We start from the raw sequence: 14,873 nt of genomic DNA on the forward strand, positions 1-14,873 counted from the left end.
GTAGAGCGCTAGCCTTGAGCTGAAGAGCTGAGGGACAACGCCCAGGCCCAGAGTTCAGGCCCCACGACCGGACCCAAAAAAAAAAAAAAGAATCTCATGGACTTTCCTTTCCCAGGCTGGCTTTAAATCTCTCTCCTCCGGTAACAGCCTCCTTGGTAGCTAGGATTACAGGTGTGAGCCACTTTGGTGCTCAGATTGTTTTTCAAACATTTTTAACCATAAGCACTCATAAAATAAAATTCTGAATTATAAACCAATGCACAAAATAAAAGTAACCGAAAAAGTAGAAAGTATATTTAAAAAGAACACATTAGCTTTAAAATAGCCAATCATTTCAATTACAGACATCAATCTAAATAGCTCCAAAATCTTTAAAAAAAAAAAAAACATTTAATACAGCACAGAAGGATTCATTATAAAAGAATATTAAAAGATGAGTTCAAGTGGTAAACCAACAGTTTATGCAATCAGACTGGAAGGAAAAGCATTGCATCTGATCCCCAATAAAATACCATTACATGGAATCAAGAAAAATTTTACACTGCTAAAAAGCATAATACATTAATTCTGGCCTGACCTGTTTTTTTTTTTTAGGTAACAGCCATAAAATAACTGTTAAGAAGGAGAAAGAGGGGCTGGGGAGGTGGCTCAGTGATAGAGCGCTTGCCTTGCATGCTCGAGGCCCTGGGTTCGATTCCTCCCTCAGCACCACATAAGCAAAAAGAAAAAAGCTGGAAGTGGCGCTGTGACTCAAGTGGTAGAGTGCTCGCCTTGAGCTGAAGAGCTGATGGACAGCGTCTAGGCCCAGAGTTCAGGCCCCACTACCGGACCCAAAAAAAAAAAAAAAAAAAAAAGGGAGAAAGAAAATAAAAGCGTAGTCAAAAATTACTTCATCTAATGATGACATAATAAACACAAATGCTACAAACTTTTTGAAGATCACTGTTTCAAGTATCAAAATGTTTGTTTTGCGGCCTGTTTGGCCAGGCACTGACGGTTCAAGCCTATAATCCTAGTTATTCAGGAGGCTGAGATCTAAGCAGGAAAGTCCATATAATTCTCAGATCTAATTAACTAGAAAAGGCCATAAGCAGAGCTGTGGCTCAAGTGGTAGAGTGCAAACCTTGAGCAAAAAAGCCAAGTAAGAGTGTGAAGCCTTGAGTCTGAGCCTCCATTACTGACACACTGGTGCACACGCATCCACTTTGGTGAACTGTCTGATCAATTGCAAGAAAAGCATAAATCACAAGCTTCAGAATGAACTATGCAACTTGCAGGCAGGGACAGGAGGGGGAACATGGGGTAAGTGAAGGAAGGGGCGGCATTGTCCAAGAACAATTGTACTTATTACCTTACTTATGGAATTATAAATTGTAACCCCTCTGTATAACTTCTTAAAATTATATTTAAAAAAACAAGCTTCAGCACCACCATTTTTAAAAATATTAAGACGAAGCTACTAGGGGAAGATCTCAAATCAAGGCAGCAGGCAAACCTAGGGAGACTCAAAAGATAAAAAGTCTAGAAATATAGCTAGAGGGATAGAGCACTTGCCTAGCCAAGTTGACTGAACCCAAATCCCTGGGTTCAATCTCCAATACCAAGAAGAAAAAAAAAAAGAACAAAGAGAAACTATTACGTTTGACATATACACATATTAAGTTATATATGCAATAAATTCCAGTGCAACCAAAGTTAATAATAAAGGGTAAATTTATAGTCTTAAATAGTTTTTCTCCTTAGGAAAGAAAATATATTACAAATTTGACTTCATTTTCCACAAAAAGGCAAGATACTGAATAAAGGTAAAAGGATAAGCATACCAATCTGTCACAAGGTACTGTTTACTCCTTAGCCAGACAATCAAGAGACCTTTGACCATCTCAGCCAGAAATGGAAACTGAAGTGACGAAGCAGGCCTTCTTCAGCCTGCAGGCCCCACCTACCAATTGGACACCTGAGCATGGTTTTCCCACAGGCTCAACGTCTGCCAGGTGAGAACTCACACAGGACTGCCTCGGAGCCTGGGAATGCAGCCTCCACGTGCAGCGGCCAGTCCTCCGTGGCCCAGAAATGACCTTTCCAACCCCCAGGCCTGGCGGCCACAAGAGTTTGCCTGGACCCTCCACCTCCTAGGTTGAAAAGACATCAGAACAGCACTTGAAAGGCAGTTCCTAAGACACCTTACCCAGGGCAGGGCAGGGCAGGGCAGCAAGCCTCCCTCCCCTCGAAAGCCAATAACCCTCAGGATCCTCAAGCCATAGGAAGCCTAACCTAAAAACAGCCTCTGGCTTCCAATTCCAGGTGTTCTCTCTACCACCCCATAATATCTTTAACCCCCTTTGAACGCTGCACCAGGGAAGATGCCAAGAACAAGATACAAAGGGTAGTAAATTACAGTGAAAACTGAGGTCTGAGGCATATACACAAAGAGCATGTTCCTGTGCCAACCCAGACAAAAATGGTAGGTGCAGGGAAAGAAGTTGTTGTTGTTGTTTGGGGGGAGGGGGACTTATGTCCTAAGAACTTGAATTCTTTAACAGAAAAGATCATCTAAAGCTGAGTATGGTAGCTCAGGCATAAAATTCAAAACTGGAAGCTGCAAAAGGAAAATCAAGAGTTCCAGACCAGCCTAGGCTGTTAGACTCTGCCTCAAAAATAAGCAAAAGAAAAAAAAAAAGGGCAAGCTAATCCAAAAATATACAAGTTAGCTGACTATCAAGGGCACTGCAATGCTTGCATTTATCATCAGCATTTATTAGTGTTGGTGTCAAGTGCTAGCAACAATATAAGATTTTTACATAGTAAACTCATGAAAACAAGAACAAGATGTCTGGATGGTTCTGGAATATGCACCCCAGCTGTGATAGTCAAACCTCAAGAGCAAGCAGACAAATCCATAGAAAAGTAGATTCTTGTCTTGATATATATCAAATTAAAACAGGTAAATGGCAGTGTATCGGTAATTCAAATAGAAACTTCTATATTTCTGGATACATGGGATAAATATCCCATGTATTATAAATTTATTGTAACTCTTAGAGGGTTGAATGACAGTTCATTAAATCTAATGTTCTAGGATGGATGTGACCACTTTGAGATCTAATTAATCTAACTAGTAAGCAAGGGAATGACATTAATTCTGTTTGTGTACAACAACTTATGCCTAAGGGTTACATGGAAAGAGAATATTCTCTCTAGCTTATTTAGTCAAAGAAAAAGCTTGAGTGCCGAACTGGACCTTGGGAGCTCTCTTGCCATTAAATACAGTCTTGGCAGTTTAGCTTCAGAGCAAAATCATTTATTAAATAAGATTATTTTTACTTCATTGTATTTACTTTGTAAATTGTTTCTTATCTCTAAGCAATATTGTAATAAATAACTAAAATTAAATATGGGAGTGGGAGAGATGGCATATGGAGCTGCAATCCTCAATTTCTTCAGTCCTACATCCTAAAGTAAGAAAAGTAAGCCAAGAACGATTCCTTACTTTAGGGGGAAAGCTCTTGTTATGCAACTAACTGTGTGTAGTGTGGCCTCACTGGGAGGCTGTCTGATGGACTGGAGTAGAGTACTGCTGGTCTGGGCAAAACTCGGGGCCTCACGCTTGCTAGGAAGTCCTCCAGGCACACAAGCTTGCCCTCAGCATTAGGCATAGACATTTAAGACAGGACATCTGCATTTAGATTCTGTTCTACATCTACAAATAATTAAACTATTTACTTCACCATGAATCTACCACCAACCCTCAATCTTGACTTTATGAGTCTGTACAGATCGGAAAGAAACCTGTGGACTGCTTTTATGATTCATTTGATCTTATAGAGAACACTCAAACGAAGGCCACAGTACATAGTGATGATGAAAAAAGAATTTAGTTTTATTGAGAGCTAAGAACTGAAGGAAAACATGAATAATTCTTATCTTCTATTTTCACTCAAAGAACACAAATACTTTATGCTTCTGTTTTTGTATAGGAGTCCTAAAATCTGTTGGACCTACTACACACACTCTGCCTAAGTAGGTACAGTTGTCAGTCAACACATAGGACTATAGAGTATAAACCTACAGTCTGTGTAAATTCCTGAGGAAGCTTACGCAGTGACTAGCGTGGTATAACTCAGAATCCTAAAGAGATAAAAGCAGGAAAGGAGGAGAAAACACGGACTAAAACAACTAACCTAGAAAAACTCAAAGTAGCTACAAACTAATCTTAAAAAGTGTCCTACACCAAATAAAAAGTCTGGTGTCCTAAGCAAAACAAACAAACAAAAAAAACAACTCAATAGATCTTGTACATACTCAAAATGAGAACCGGGTGTGGGAGTGCATGGCTGTATTCAGCGGTGAAAAAGCAGAGATGTGAGGGTGGAGAGTTCCAAGACAACCTGAATGAGACCCTACCCCCAAAACTCCAACAGTATCTAAAAAAAAAATGTCAGTCAATACCACTTATTTAAAACTATCACAGGCAGAGAAAACCCAAAAGCTACAGAGTTGATTCCAAATATTTTATATATAAATATATAAGTATATATTCACATAGGGTTATATACAAATACAGTAATAAGAAACTTAAAACATAAGCAAAACACAATGCCTTTTACCTTTAATTTATAAATTAACATACTTCTTTAAAACATCTACTTTTCAGTTTCATCTATTTTTCAGATACCATCTATTTCAGAGGACTTTGAGGGGGATAGCTTGGTAAGTAATTCAAAACTAATTTCTCTCACAAAACATAATACAAGTGTTAGTTTCATAATAGTCTCAAAGCAACCCAAATGTTTACCAAGTGATTTAATTAAAAAACTGAAGTATTCCCACCACTCAGTAACAAAAATGAATGACAGCATGCACAACAGGGGTAAATCTCAAAACAATCACCTCGAGTCAAAAAAGTCCTATTTAAAAAACACAGCAGTAGGACAACATTCATACAGATTTCTAGAACATAAATACTAATGATGTATAGTGAGAAAAGGGCAGACTGCTTGGGGGAAAACAGAAAAAGATGTGAACAGCCAATAGTAGATCTCCAAGGGGCACTACAGTATTTGTGCAGGTGTTGACAACATTCGTTATATTGGAGATAGGATGGTTTCATGGGTGCAGACATGTGTCTACTTAAGACTTTAAATGTGTGCAGTTTGTTGTATATTAATTATACATCAATAAAGCTCTTTCTTAAGCTAATAATAATGTGTAGATTTGACTAGATATCCATTTGTCTGCTCTCTACATAAAACATACAGAGGATATTTTTCTTAAAAAAAAATAAACAACTTACTTTGCATTTCCAGCCATTGGTTGGTACTGCTTTCATAACTGGTTGAAGACAAAAAGTATGATACCCTTTGTCACATGTGTCACACACTAACATCTTGCTATCTTCTCCCGATTGTCTAAAAAATAAGATAGCATTAATGATGCCTTATTTTAAACTTATGTTTTGTAACATAAGTCAATCATGAAAAGAGTCAGTCCTAGAACTGCACAATCTATAAATAGCTCAGAATCTGCTTTGTTACTATATAGACAGTGATAGAGGTAAACCCTTACTACGGATCCTTCCTAAAGGGTGATCCTTAAAGCCTACCTCGGGTTGGTTTACTTCAGTCATTTTAGGATTCTGAAATAGGAGGAGGGATTAAAAGCAAGATGAACAACCTCTCATCTTTTTAAAAATTTGACACCTATCCTTCTAGGGAGATACAACTGTCAGGTGATTCTGTGGAAGAGTAAAGTGGGAAAAACATTGTCATGTAAGGAAAGAGATCCAATTTGGCATCAGAGCTATTTGTATTCACACTACTTGTTCCTTGCTGTGGGACTCTTGGACTTAAGCAGAATTTTAGGTACAAAATGGATATAATGATCAAAGATTACTGTGAGAACTAAATATAATGCTATTTCAATAACTTAGAACATCTACTGAACAGCAAATGCTAAATAATATGCAATAAGCAAATTAACCTTGTAAGTATTATATTTGAAAACCTAAAACATTTTAAAACATTCTTTTGCCTCAAAGATAGAACCTGTTTCTCACAGCACAATCTCTGTCTTGAGTCTTGGCAATTAATATATCTCAGATACTAAATATTTAATTCAAGAGGTAGGGAAAAGAAAAAAACTGGGGAATACAAGAAGATAAATAAACAAATCAAATCTGAGGACATATAAGTAAATAAGAATGCAGAGCTGATGGATCTAGTTTTTTTTTCTCAATTGAACAAATTCTGCATAAAAAGCTGCATGTTTTATCTCTACATCACCTACATAGAAAGAATTTGGGACGAAGGATTCTCTTCGAGTTTGCTTATTCTTTCCAAAGGAACTGAATGCAGGTACAAGTTATCAATTAAATATTTACTGATGTGTTATTTAATATTTATCAAAATATGAAGGCGAGCGGGCTGATTTATTTCTTCTAACTCCAAGAAACTGGTGCTGACTGTTCTCAATGAAATGACCAATAAATGGACTGATCATACCAATGTAAGGCACTAATTACCCTGGTTACAAAAATTTTCAGCCTCTAAACTGAAGATTGCTGAAGGTGCTAGTAATACCCCCAAATTATTGTGCTAATTAGATTCATGGGATAGGGATCAGAACAAGAGTGGAGAAATAACCAAGGGATGAAATATAACTAATATGAAAAGATGGCTCCATTTCAAATGTTTAAGCATCACCAGTTCTTTTTAGAACTATGATGACTAGAGTCTACTGAGAATAGATTCTAGCAATTAGACAGATACAAAGATTTTATTAAAACTATTGCCTTAGCTAGGCGCCGGTGGTTCACGCCTGTAAATCTTAGCTACTCAGGAGGCTGAGACCTGAAGATCACAGTTTGAAGCCAGCCCAGGCAGACAGTCCCTGAGACTCTTATCTCTAATAAACTACTCAGAAAAGCTGGAAGTGACGCTATGGCTCAAGTGGTAATGCACTAGTCTTGAGCACAAAGAGTTCAGGCCCAGAGTTCAAGACTCAGGACTGGCAAAACAAAACAAAACACACAACAGTTCTCTTACTAGAAATTATCCTTCCTGGTAGAAAAATGTAAACACATCACTGATTTTTTGGGGGGAGGGGCTTAACTCTAGTAACTTAATTTCTGTAATTACTATTCTCCTTTCTATTAAATTTCCTGCTTTGCTCCCGGCTAAGAAAAGTTGCTTTATTCTAATGCTTATATAAATTAATATCACTTCTTTACAATGTGGGCACATTTAATTATGTCTCAAAATAGTCATTATTTTTCAAGATAATATGTTAATTAATAGTTAAAGCATGATAAAGATAGCCTGAATGACTATAGCTGCAACAGGAACAACTTTTAGCATATGATATAAACCTTTAGCACCTAATAGAGTCCCTCTTAAACTCAGTACACATCTTGGAGATGAAGTTAAACTTACTTGCAGTTCTGGCACACTTTGCACTCAGGACACTGCCAACCTGCACGTTTTAATGGAGTGACCACTATGTCCAGGCACATTCCATGATAGTGCTGACCACAAGTAGTACAAAAGAACTGATCTAAGAGGTCTCCGGGGCTGTCGCACACTGCACAGTTTGCATCTTCCTTTGCTATAATTAACAGCAAAACAATGAAATTTTGTATAAGAATTTGATATTTTTCTACTTGGCAGTTTAAAGTCACTTACAGGGAATTTGCATGGTAAATTTTTCAGGCGTTTAAAGTTAACCACATTGAACTGACATCCAATCCAAGCGAGGTCTCAATAAAACCATTTTCATGAATTTAATCTAAATTTAACATTAAACTTACTTATGGAGGCTTTGTGCTTATTTCGCCTATATCTACTTGAGACCGCAAACAGTTTTTATTTAATTTTATGTCCCTGATACCAATGAAAATGCTAGTATATAAAATATATGCATAGTACACACTAGAAAGAACTGAACAAAAGGAAAAAGATCAAATAAGAGACATTTATAGTAGAACAATATTTTATTTATATTAAATATATTTGGAAATATACAAAAGCAAATAAGAGACAAAATTAGAAAATGTTATTAAAATGCTTTTCAATCATAAAACCTTCTTAAAACTACAAAATATCTTACGAAGAATATTAAAGATGGAAGGTATGTATTCATGTGTGAATGCTTCATATACTAGTTCTATACTTTTATATTGATTTTCAGTTGTAAAAACACTAAAATCCATGTATTTACAGACAGTATCTATCACTAAATATAGCTTAAAAGAAAGGGCAACAATAAAAACAGTTCTACAATAAAAAAAAAATGTAATGATCAATTGCCTTGGCCAATGCACAGTTGAGCTTTACAATATAAGAAAACCCAGTAGATTTTAAAGTCATACTAATTTTAGAAAATAAAACATGTCTATATTTTTTAAAAACAAATTACACAGTTTTTTTTTCCTTTTGTTGGTTTGGTTGGTCTCACCTATTTCTGCTTTTCCCCAGTTAAACATATCATCTGTTCTTTTTTTTTTTTTTTAACTTATACCATGAGTCGGCTAGCAGTCTCTCAAATAGAGACTTTTTATTTACAATCCTGTAAAAATGTAAACACCATTCCTATGTTAGGGTCAGTACATGAATATGTCCTGGAATTTGGACTGCAAGCTAGACCTCTGACTTAGATAAGGCTTCGAAGTTCAGCTTAGCACCCACCCACCACATGAAGGTGTGTTCATGGAGCTACCAATAAGCAGTATGGGATCCACTGGTTATCCTTGAGACCTTGCCTTACTGGCAGCATTTACACATTAGTAGCCTCGGTCACATTTAAATCCACTCCTCTTAGCAACTTTCTCCTGAGGTTTCCTATAGCTTTATTATGTCCTCTTTTTTTTTTTTTCTTTTCACTTCTATAAGTCCTGGAAATGACAGTACCTTCTCTAATTTCCCATGGTTTCCTATAATCATCACAAAATTAAACTAAAAAGATCAGTAGCAGTAAAACACCCTCTTCCTCTTTTAACAGTTTATCATTGTTGATTGATAATGCCTAACCCCACATGTTCTACACAACACCAGTTCTTGTATCTTACAACTATGCATTGTTGTTTCTTCTGTTCTGATAGTCCATCATTAACTTGTCTTCATAACTACAGTGTCTTCTAAACAGAATCATCCCTATGATGGCTCTTCTCTATGTCCAGAGAACACTTTCAAACTGCAAATCTTATTGTTATGTTCTGCTTAAATTAAATATTCATCAATTCCTTTTTTCACTTGAAAGAAAAGAAATCATAGTTTTATACAGTATGGGACAAAAATTCCATCTCTCCCTTTCCACCTGACTCCCAGAACCACTCCCTATTTCCTGGTCACAGCAAGTAGTCTGCTGTGCACTTAACACAACATGATGTTGTGTCTGTCTTCTCTACATCCTGTTCCCTCTTTAAATCTGGGCTTTTGCTGTGTTCTCAGTCCATTTCACAGAGGCTTCAAAGTGACTGACATTGATCAGACACATTCCCTGGGTGTTCAGGTATCTTAACTAACTATACGTTTGCTCATTGTGTATTCTTTTTTCCCATAAGCTTACAGGCAGATATTTCAAAATATATGTTACATAATCTACCAATGACAACGAAGTGATGTGAACCTTTCAAAGACACAAACCTTATCTTTTTCCACTTTGTATCTCTAATTGCCAAATATAAATCAAGTCTCATTACATGTATTTTTGAATAAAGAATTTTCCTTCTAAAGTCAATGTTAAATGTATCTTTAATTGGCAAAATTTTAAAATAATTTGAGTCTAAAAATCAAAGTGTCATATATTATTTTACTTAATATATGTCAGTATTTATCCTTTCAAGCTATGTATATTTTGCCTACCTTAAAACTCTTTTGACAAATTTGGAAAAGCAGCTGATGATCAGATACTCAGTTTGCCTTTCTATTAGAGTTTTCCAGGAACATTGTCTAAAATGGAGAAGCTCCTAAAGTGCTATTCTACCATTTCACTCATATGGTTAGCCAAGTGGCTGCAACTACTAAGCAACGGCAATCAAATTAGCCAAAATTAAAATATACACTAATAGGCACAGTGGGTAGCAAAGACAACTTTAAAAATCAAGTCAAATTCTGCTATTGGTTATATGTTGAAATATTAATATTTTGGATATATTAGGTGAAATATAATCATTACTGAAATTAATTTCAAGTTTTTCACTCTTTCAGAGGATTCTAGAAAAAATAAAATTAACTTGTTTTGCTCACATTATATTTCTACTTCACAAACTGTTCTATAACAACAAAACCCACTTTACAACTTTATGTCACTACTGCTGGGATCATATATTTTTTATGACAATCCTGTCTTGTTATAAGATTACTATTGATCATTACTAATTAAAAAAAATCATTGTGATATATCCAGAAGAATTTACTACCAATTATGTAAAAATAACATAAAACATACTAGGCAAATAAGTGAGGTTGATTACAACCTTCTCGGTCAAGGAGTAAATATACAAAGAAATCTAAAATAGTCTTTGGGAAGTCATGTGTAAGACAATGGGACTGGGCCAGTTTGGGAGTCATGTCAGAAGAAAGAAGGTTCAGATATCCATACAATTTCTCTGCAAGCTACAGAGACAATAAGATAGAGGCAATGATCAAACAAGTAAATTTTTTCTTAAATAGTTACAAAAGTAGAAGAGATAGACTGAAAGGCTAAAATCAAAAATGTTTAAGAGAGGTCAAGAATAAAATCCAGAGAGTACACTACTTACTAAACTATACTGCTAATCAGTGAAAGTGAAGAATGCCTGAGGATACACACAAAAGTAGAAAGCAAGATGCCTGCTGAGGCACAGGATGAGTAGGTTGAATGAAGAGGAAAAATGAAAGAATTTTTTTAATAATGGAGGTCATTTCCTGACATTACAGCTGTGAAAAGAGAAAGGAAAAGTCTAAGACATAATCTCAACTCTTAAACTTGCTCAATTTTGAGGTGATACTACAGTTTAAGGAAGTGTAACATCACATGTAACAACAACAAAAAAATGCTGAAGAGCAACAAAGGCAAACAAACTGCTCTGTAGAATCAATTTAAGGAGAACACAAGCACAGGCTCTTAATTTCATCAATGTGGTGACATCCATCATCTGTCAGTTTTCTTTTCTGGCAGGACATTGTTCAAGGTGATTTTCCCTAGCTATCATATTGAATTTCTATAAAGAGAAAGCAAATCATGGATATTATCAACAAGCTTGGACCACAGAACTGGTGAGTAGGTAACAAAGCTGAGGTAACAAAGCTGAGGAAGTGCACAGAATTTAGGTAACAGAAAAGTAGCAGGCTTTGGTGTCAAGACATACAAAGACAATGCAGGAAAAAAAAAGACTGCAATTAGAAGCGTATGTGAAATAAAAGGTGATAAAGTGAATGCAACAATGGTACTCGCTGGACAGTATGTTGAAAATGAACTATACAACTTGTGAGTGGGAGAGATTGAGGGAAGGGGTGACATTGTCCAAAAAGAAATTTACCTTTTACCTCACTTATGTAACGGTAACCTCTCTCTACATCACCTTTATAATAGCAACTAACATTTATTTTTAAAGAGAAAAAAAAGGAGGGGGGGGGATGGCGATAACGCTACATAACGGCTAAGTCCACTGGGGAAGAAAGGGTAGATTAAGAGACACAGCATACTTCCATGTTTGAACCCTGAAACGCTTCCCACTGCAGAGTGCAATGCAAATCCTGGTAGCTGTTTGTCCCCTTCCTGTAATCTCGACTATGCCCCTTGTAGGAGACTACTACCTTGACTAGCTGTGTGCCCGTGAAATCACACTAAACTCATTCTAAAGGCTTGGTGTAGTGATTGTCCCTCTGCCTCATCTCCTTTCCTCTGAATTTGCATATTCAGCTCCTGGCCATTCAGCCTTGTTACTCCAGGATCTGGGAGTATATCTGGTTTTACTCCTAAACGAATAAAGAGTACAGTTTCTGGGGCCATGATTAGCAATTTACTTAGGATAAAGCTCCCTAAAATTGTTTTCTGATGAAAATCTTGACCTTGTTCACACATACTCTATTTGGTAAGATTTCTTCTGAGTAAGTAAGATCCATGTTCATGTAAAGCTTTTCTGCTTCTATAAGATGTGTCAATCTTACTCCATCACTACTGCTCTGCTTTTTCCAGCAAGATAACATACACAACACAATAAAAACTATTTTTCTCACATCTCTAACCAAAATTACCAGTTAGAATGACCTTTTGGTAAACAAATTAATATACACAGGCACAATGTTATGTGATATCCATTCGTTCCTGTCCGTTAATTTAACATTCAAAACACTGTAATTTAAGATCTCCCCATTGTAAAAACAAGTACCTCATGATACAACTCAACTAGCAGGAGATATTCATGAGAGATTGTATATAGGCTGCAGTACACACTATCTATAATATTCTCTACATTGCATCCTTGTATAAAGACAGGTGGTCAGAAAGCTGTATTGCTTAGACTGAATAGCTTAAGATCCCCAAGGAACGAACTTACTTAATTGGACATTGGTCTCAGATCACTGCATAGGTATAAAAATTGCCTTAAGGATTTGCTACACTGCCAAGTAGCTACTGTAAGACCTTTTTTTCCCTTACTTCAACAAGTAGTGTCAACTTATCTTCTAGGTTGAATATCAAGTGGATGCTTTTTCCACATACTGCAAATCTGGTAAGGGCTCCCATTTCCTTCTGCTAATTCCCGAAAGGGCTCAGGCCAAATTTGTGGGTTACAACTACAAAGTAAACATTTCTTTTAAATATCCCTCTCATCATGATCTTTCTAATTACCCAATTTTTATTTCCAATGGCCAAATTTTTTCTTAATTTTGTTTTATTGTATCCTATTGTTAATGTATTTTTCCCAAGAACAATGCATAGTAACATTTCTGTATATCTTCTGAGCTTTAAGTTACCAGCATAAACCTTTCAACATTAGTATAATGACAACACACCATCTCACAATTCATCATACAATTCATTATTCTCCGTAGTGATTTATGATCACTAATATATAACTGAGTTTACACTACTGAACACAGCCATCAATAAAAAAACAGCAATGTGCTGGGCGCTGGTGGCTCACGCCTGTAATCCTAGCTACTCAGGAGGCTGAGATCTGAGGATTGTGGTTCAAAGCCAGCCCGGGCAGGAGAGACCATGAGACTCCTATCTCCAATAAACCACCAGAAAACCAGAAGTGGCGCTGTAGCTCAAGTGGTAGAGCGCTCGCCTTGAGCTGAAGAGCTGAGGGACAGCGCCCAGGCCCAGAGTTCAAGCCCCACGACCGACAAAAAAAAAAAAAAAAAAAAACCAGCAATGTGAATAATTCATAAAATTTCTAACATTAGAACTATATGAATATACAAGTTTACATTTTTATTTTGTTTAACATTGAGGTCTAATGCATGACTAAGTATAGAAGACTAAAAAGTTCAGATTCTCTCTGTTTCGCTCTCTCTGTCTCTCTTTCTGTGTCTGTCTCTCTGTCTCTGTTTCTCTCCCTGTCTCTGTCTGTCTGTCTGTCTGTCTGTCTGTCTGTCTCTCTCTCTCTCTCTCTCTCACACACACACACACAGTTTTATATGGTGGCCAAGTGTATTATACCATCCAGAATAATCAACTCTGATGACTGTCATCCTATTTTATGTATAATCATGATGGTTGCTACTCATGAATGTTCTTTTTCTTCCAGATTTAATAATGTACAATCCAAAACATCTTACAAGTTTTAAATCACATATCAGCCTAACTATAATTTCAGTTTTCCCTACCTATAATTTAAGTATATATACTGTGTAAAGTCATATGATTGAAATTTATGGACACAATTTTTACTACAGATGAAATTATAGTATTTAAAAAGAAAAAAGAACAAGTCTGGGACAGATGTCAGCACGATAGGTTAAATGCCAGATGTAGAATGGCTAGATGAGAAGTACTTAGAGGTAATGAGATATCTGTGACCCAGAATGAACGTGAGTTGTGATTAAAAAAAAAAATTAAAAGTGATGACTATAAAGTATAACTGAAATCACTTTAAGCCTGAAAGTTATTTTTATGTTTCACTGACACAGAAAAAAATGCTTTAAAACCCTTCCTCCCCACCCCCTCACACACACACACATACACACACACAAAAAAAAACTCACACTGCACAGGAAATTAGGTAAGAAATGACCCCAAAAAGACTGAATAAAAACATCATGGAAATTTCACAGTGAGACTTGGTTCAACTGAACTGTATTAGGATAAATAATACGGAGATACATATACTTTTTCCATTAAAAACCTAGATAATGAAAAGGCAGAAAATTCATAATGATTACAAATTAGTAAGAGTTATTATTTCTTATACAATAAAATTCAAATATGTAAACATGTTTATTAAATTATAAAATGGTTGGGAAAAGGGAAAAGAAAGTACCACTGCAGATTACAGGCAATCATGGTAGATGAGCGGAGTATGACAGATTTCCATCATGAATATCAGGGCTACCCAGCTACCAAGAGATTAAGAAGTACTTGCTGCTTCTGTAGCAGACATCCTGAAATAACGCTGGCAAGTATCATCAGCTTTGAACCCTTTTACTTTTATGGATAAGAGAAAAACACTGAGTATTGCTTAGCTTTTCAGTGAATTTTCTGTAATAGATTTTAGGCATAGTGTACACACTGTACATCTTCCTACAGTGGTTGAAACATTTTTTAGATAAGAACATAAATCATGCAAACTTTCTTTGAATTTTGGAATTAGTTACAATGAAATTATTGAAAACACATTTCTTAGAGCATGAGGACTACCTAAAGCTACTTTTTAATACAAGCACACCAAC

General features: G+C 36.1%; 1 protein-coding gene across 11 annotated transcripts in view; it reads right to left on the reverse strand.

The window, feature by feature from the left end:
- Kmt2c (lysine methyltransferase 2C) overlaps positions 1-14,873 on the reverse strand; it is a 237,609-nt gene that overhangs the window by 116,149 nt on the left and 106,587 nt on the right. For all 11 annotated transcript variants that reach the window (XM_069997142.1, XM_069997141.1, XM_069997133.1 and 8 more), the window contains exons 8-9: positions 7,431-7,602; positions 5,294-5,408 (exon numbers count right to left, since the gene is read on the reverse strand). In XM_069997142.1, coding sequence (XP_069853243.1) covers positions 5,294-5,408; positions 7,431-7,602 — 287 coding nt within the window. The remainder of the gene's footprint in view (positions 1-5,293; positions 5,409-7,430; positions 7,603-14,873) is intronic.

Source organism: Dipodomys merriami, unplaced genomic scaffold (genome assembly GCF_024711535.1).
Source record: "Dipodomys merriami isolate MVZ:Mamm:240054 unplaced genomic scaffold, mDipMer1.0.p SCAF_5, whole genome shotgun sequence".
NCBI lineage: Eukaryota > Metazoa > Chordata > Mammalia > Rodentia > Heteromyidae > Dipodomys > Dipodomys merriami.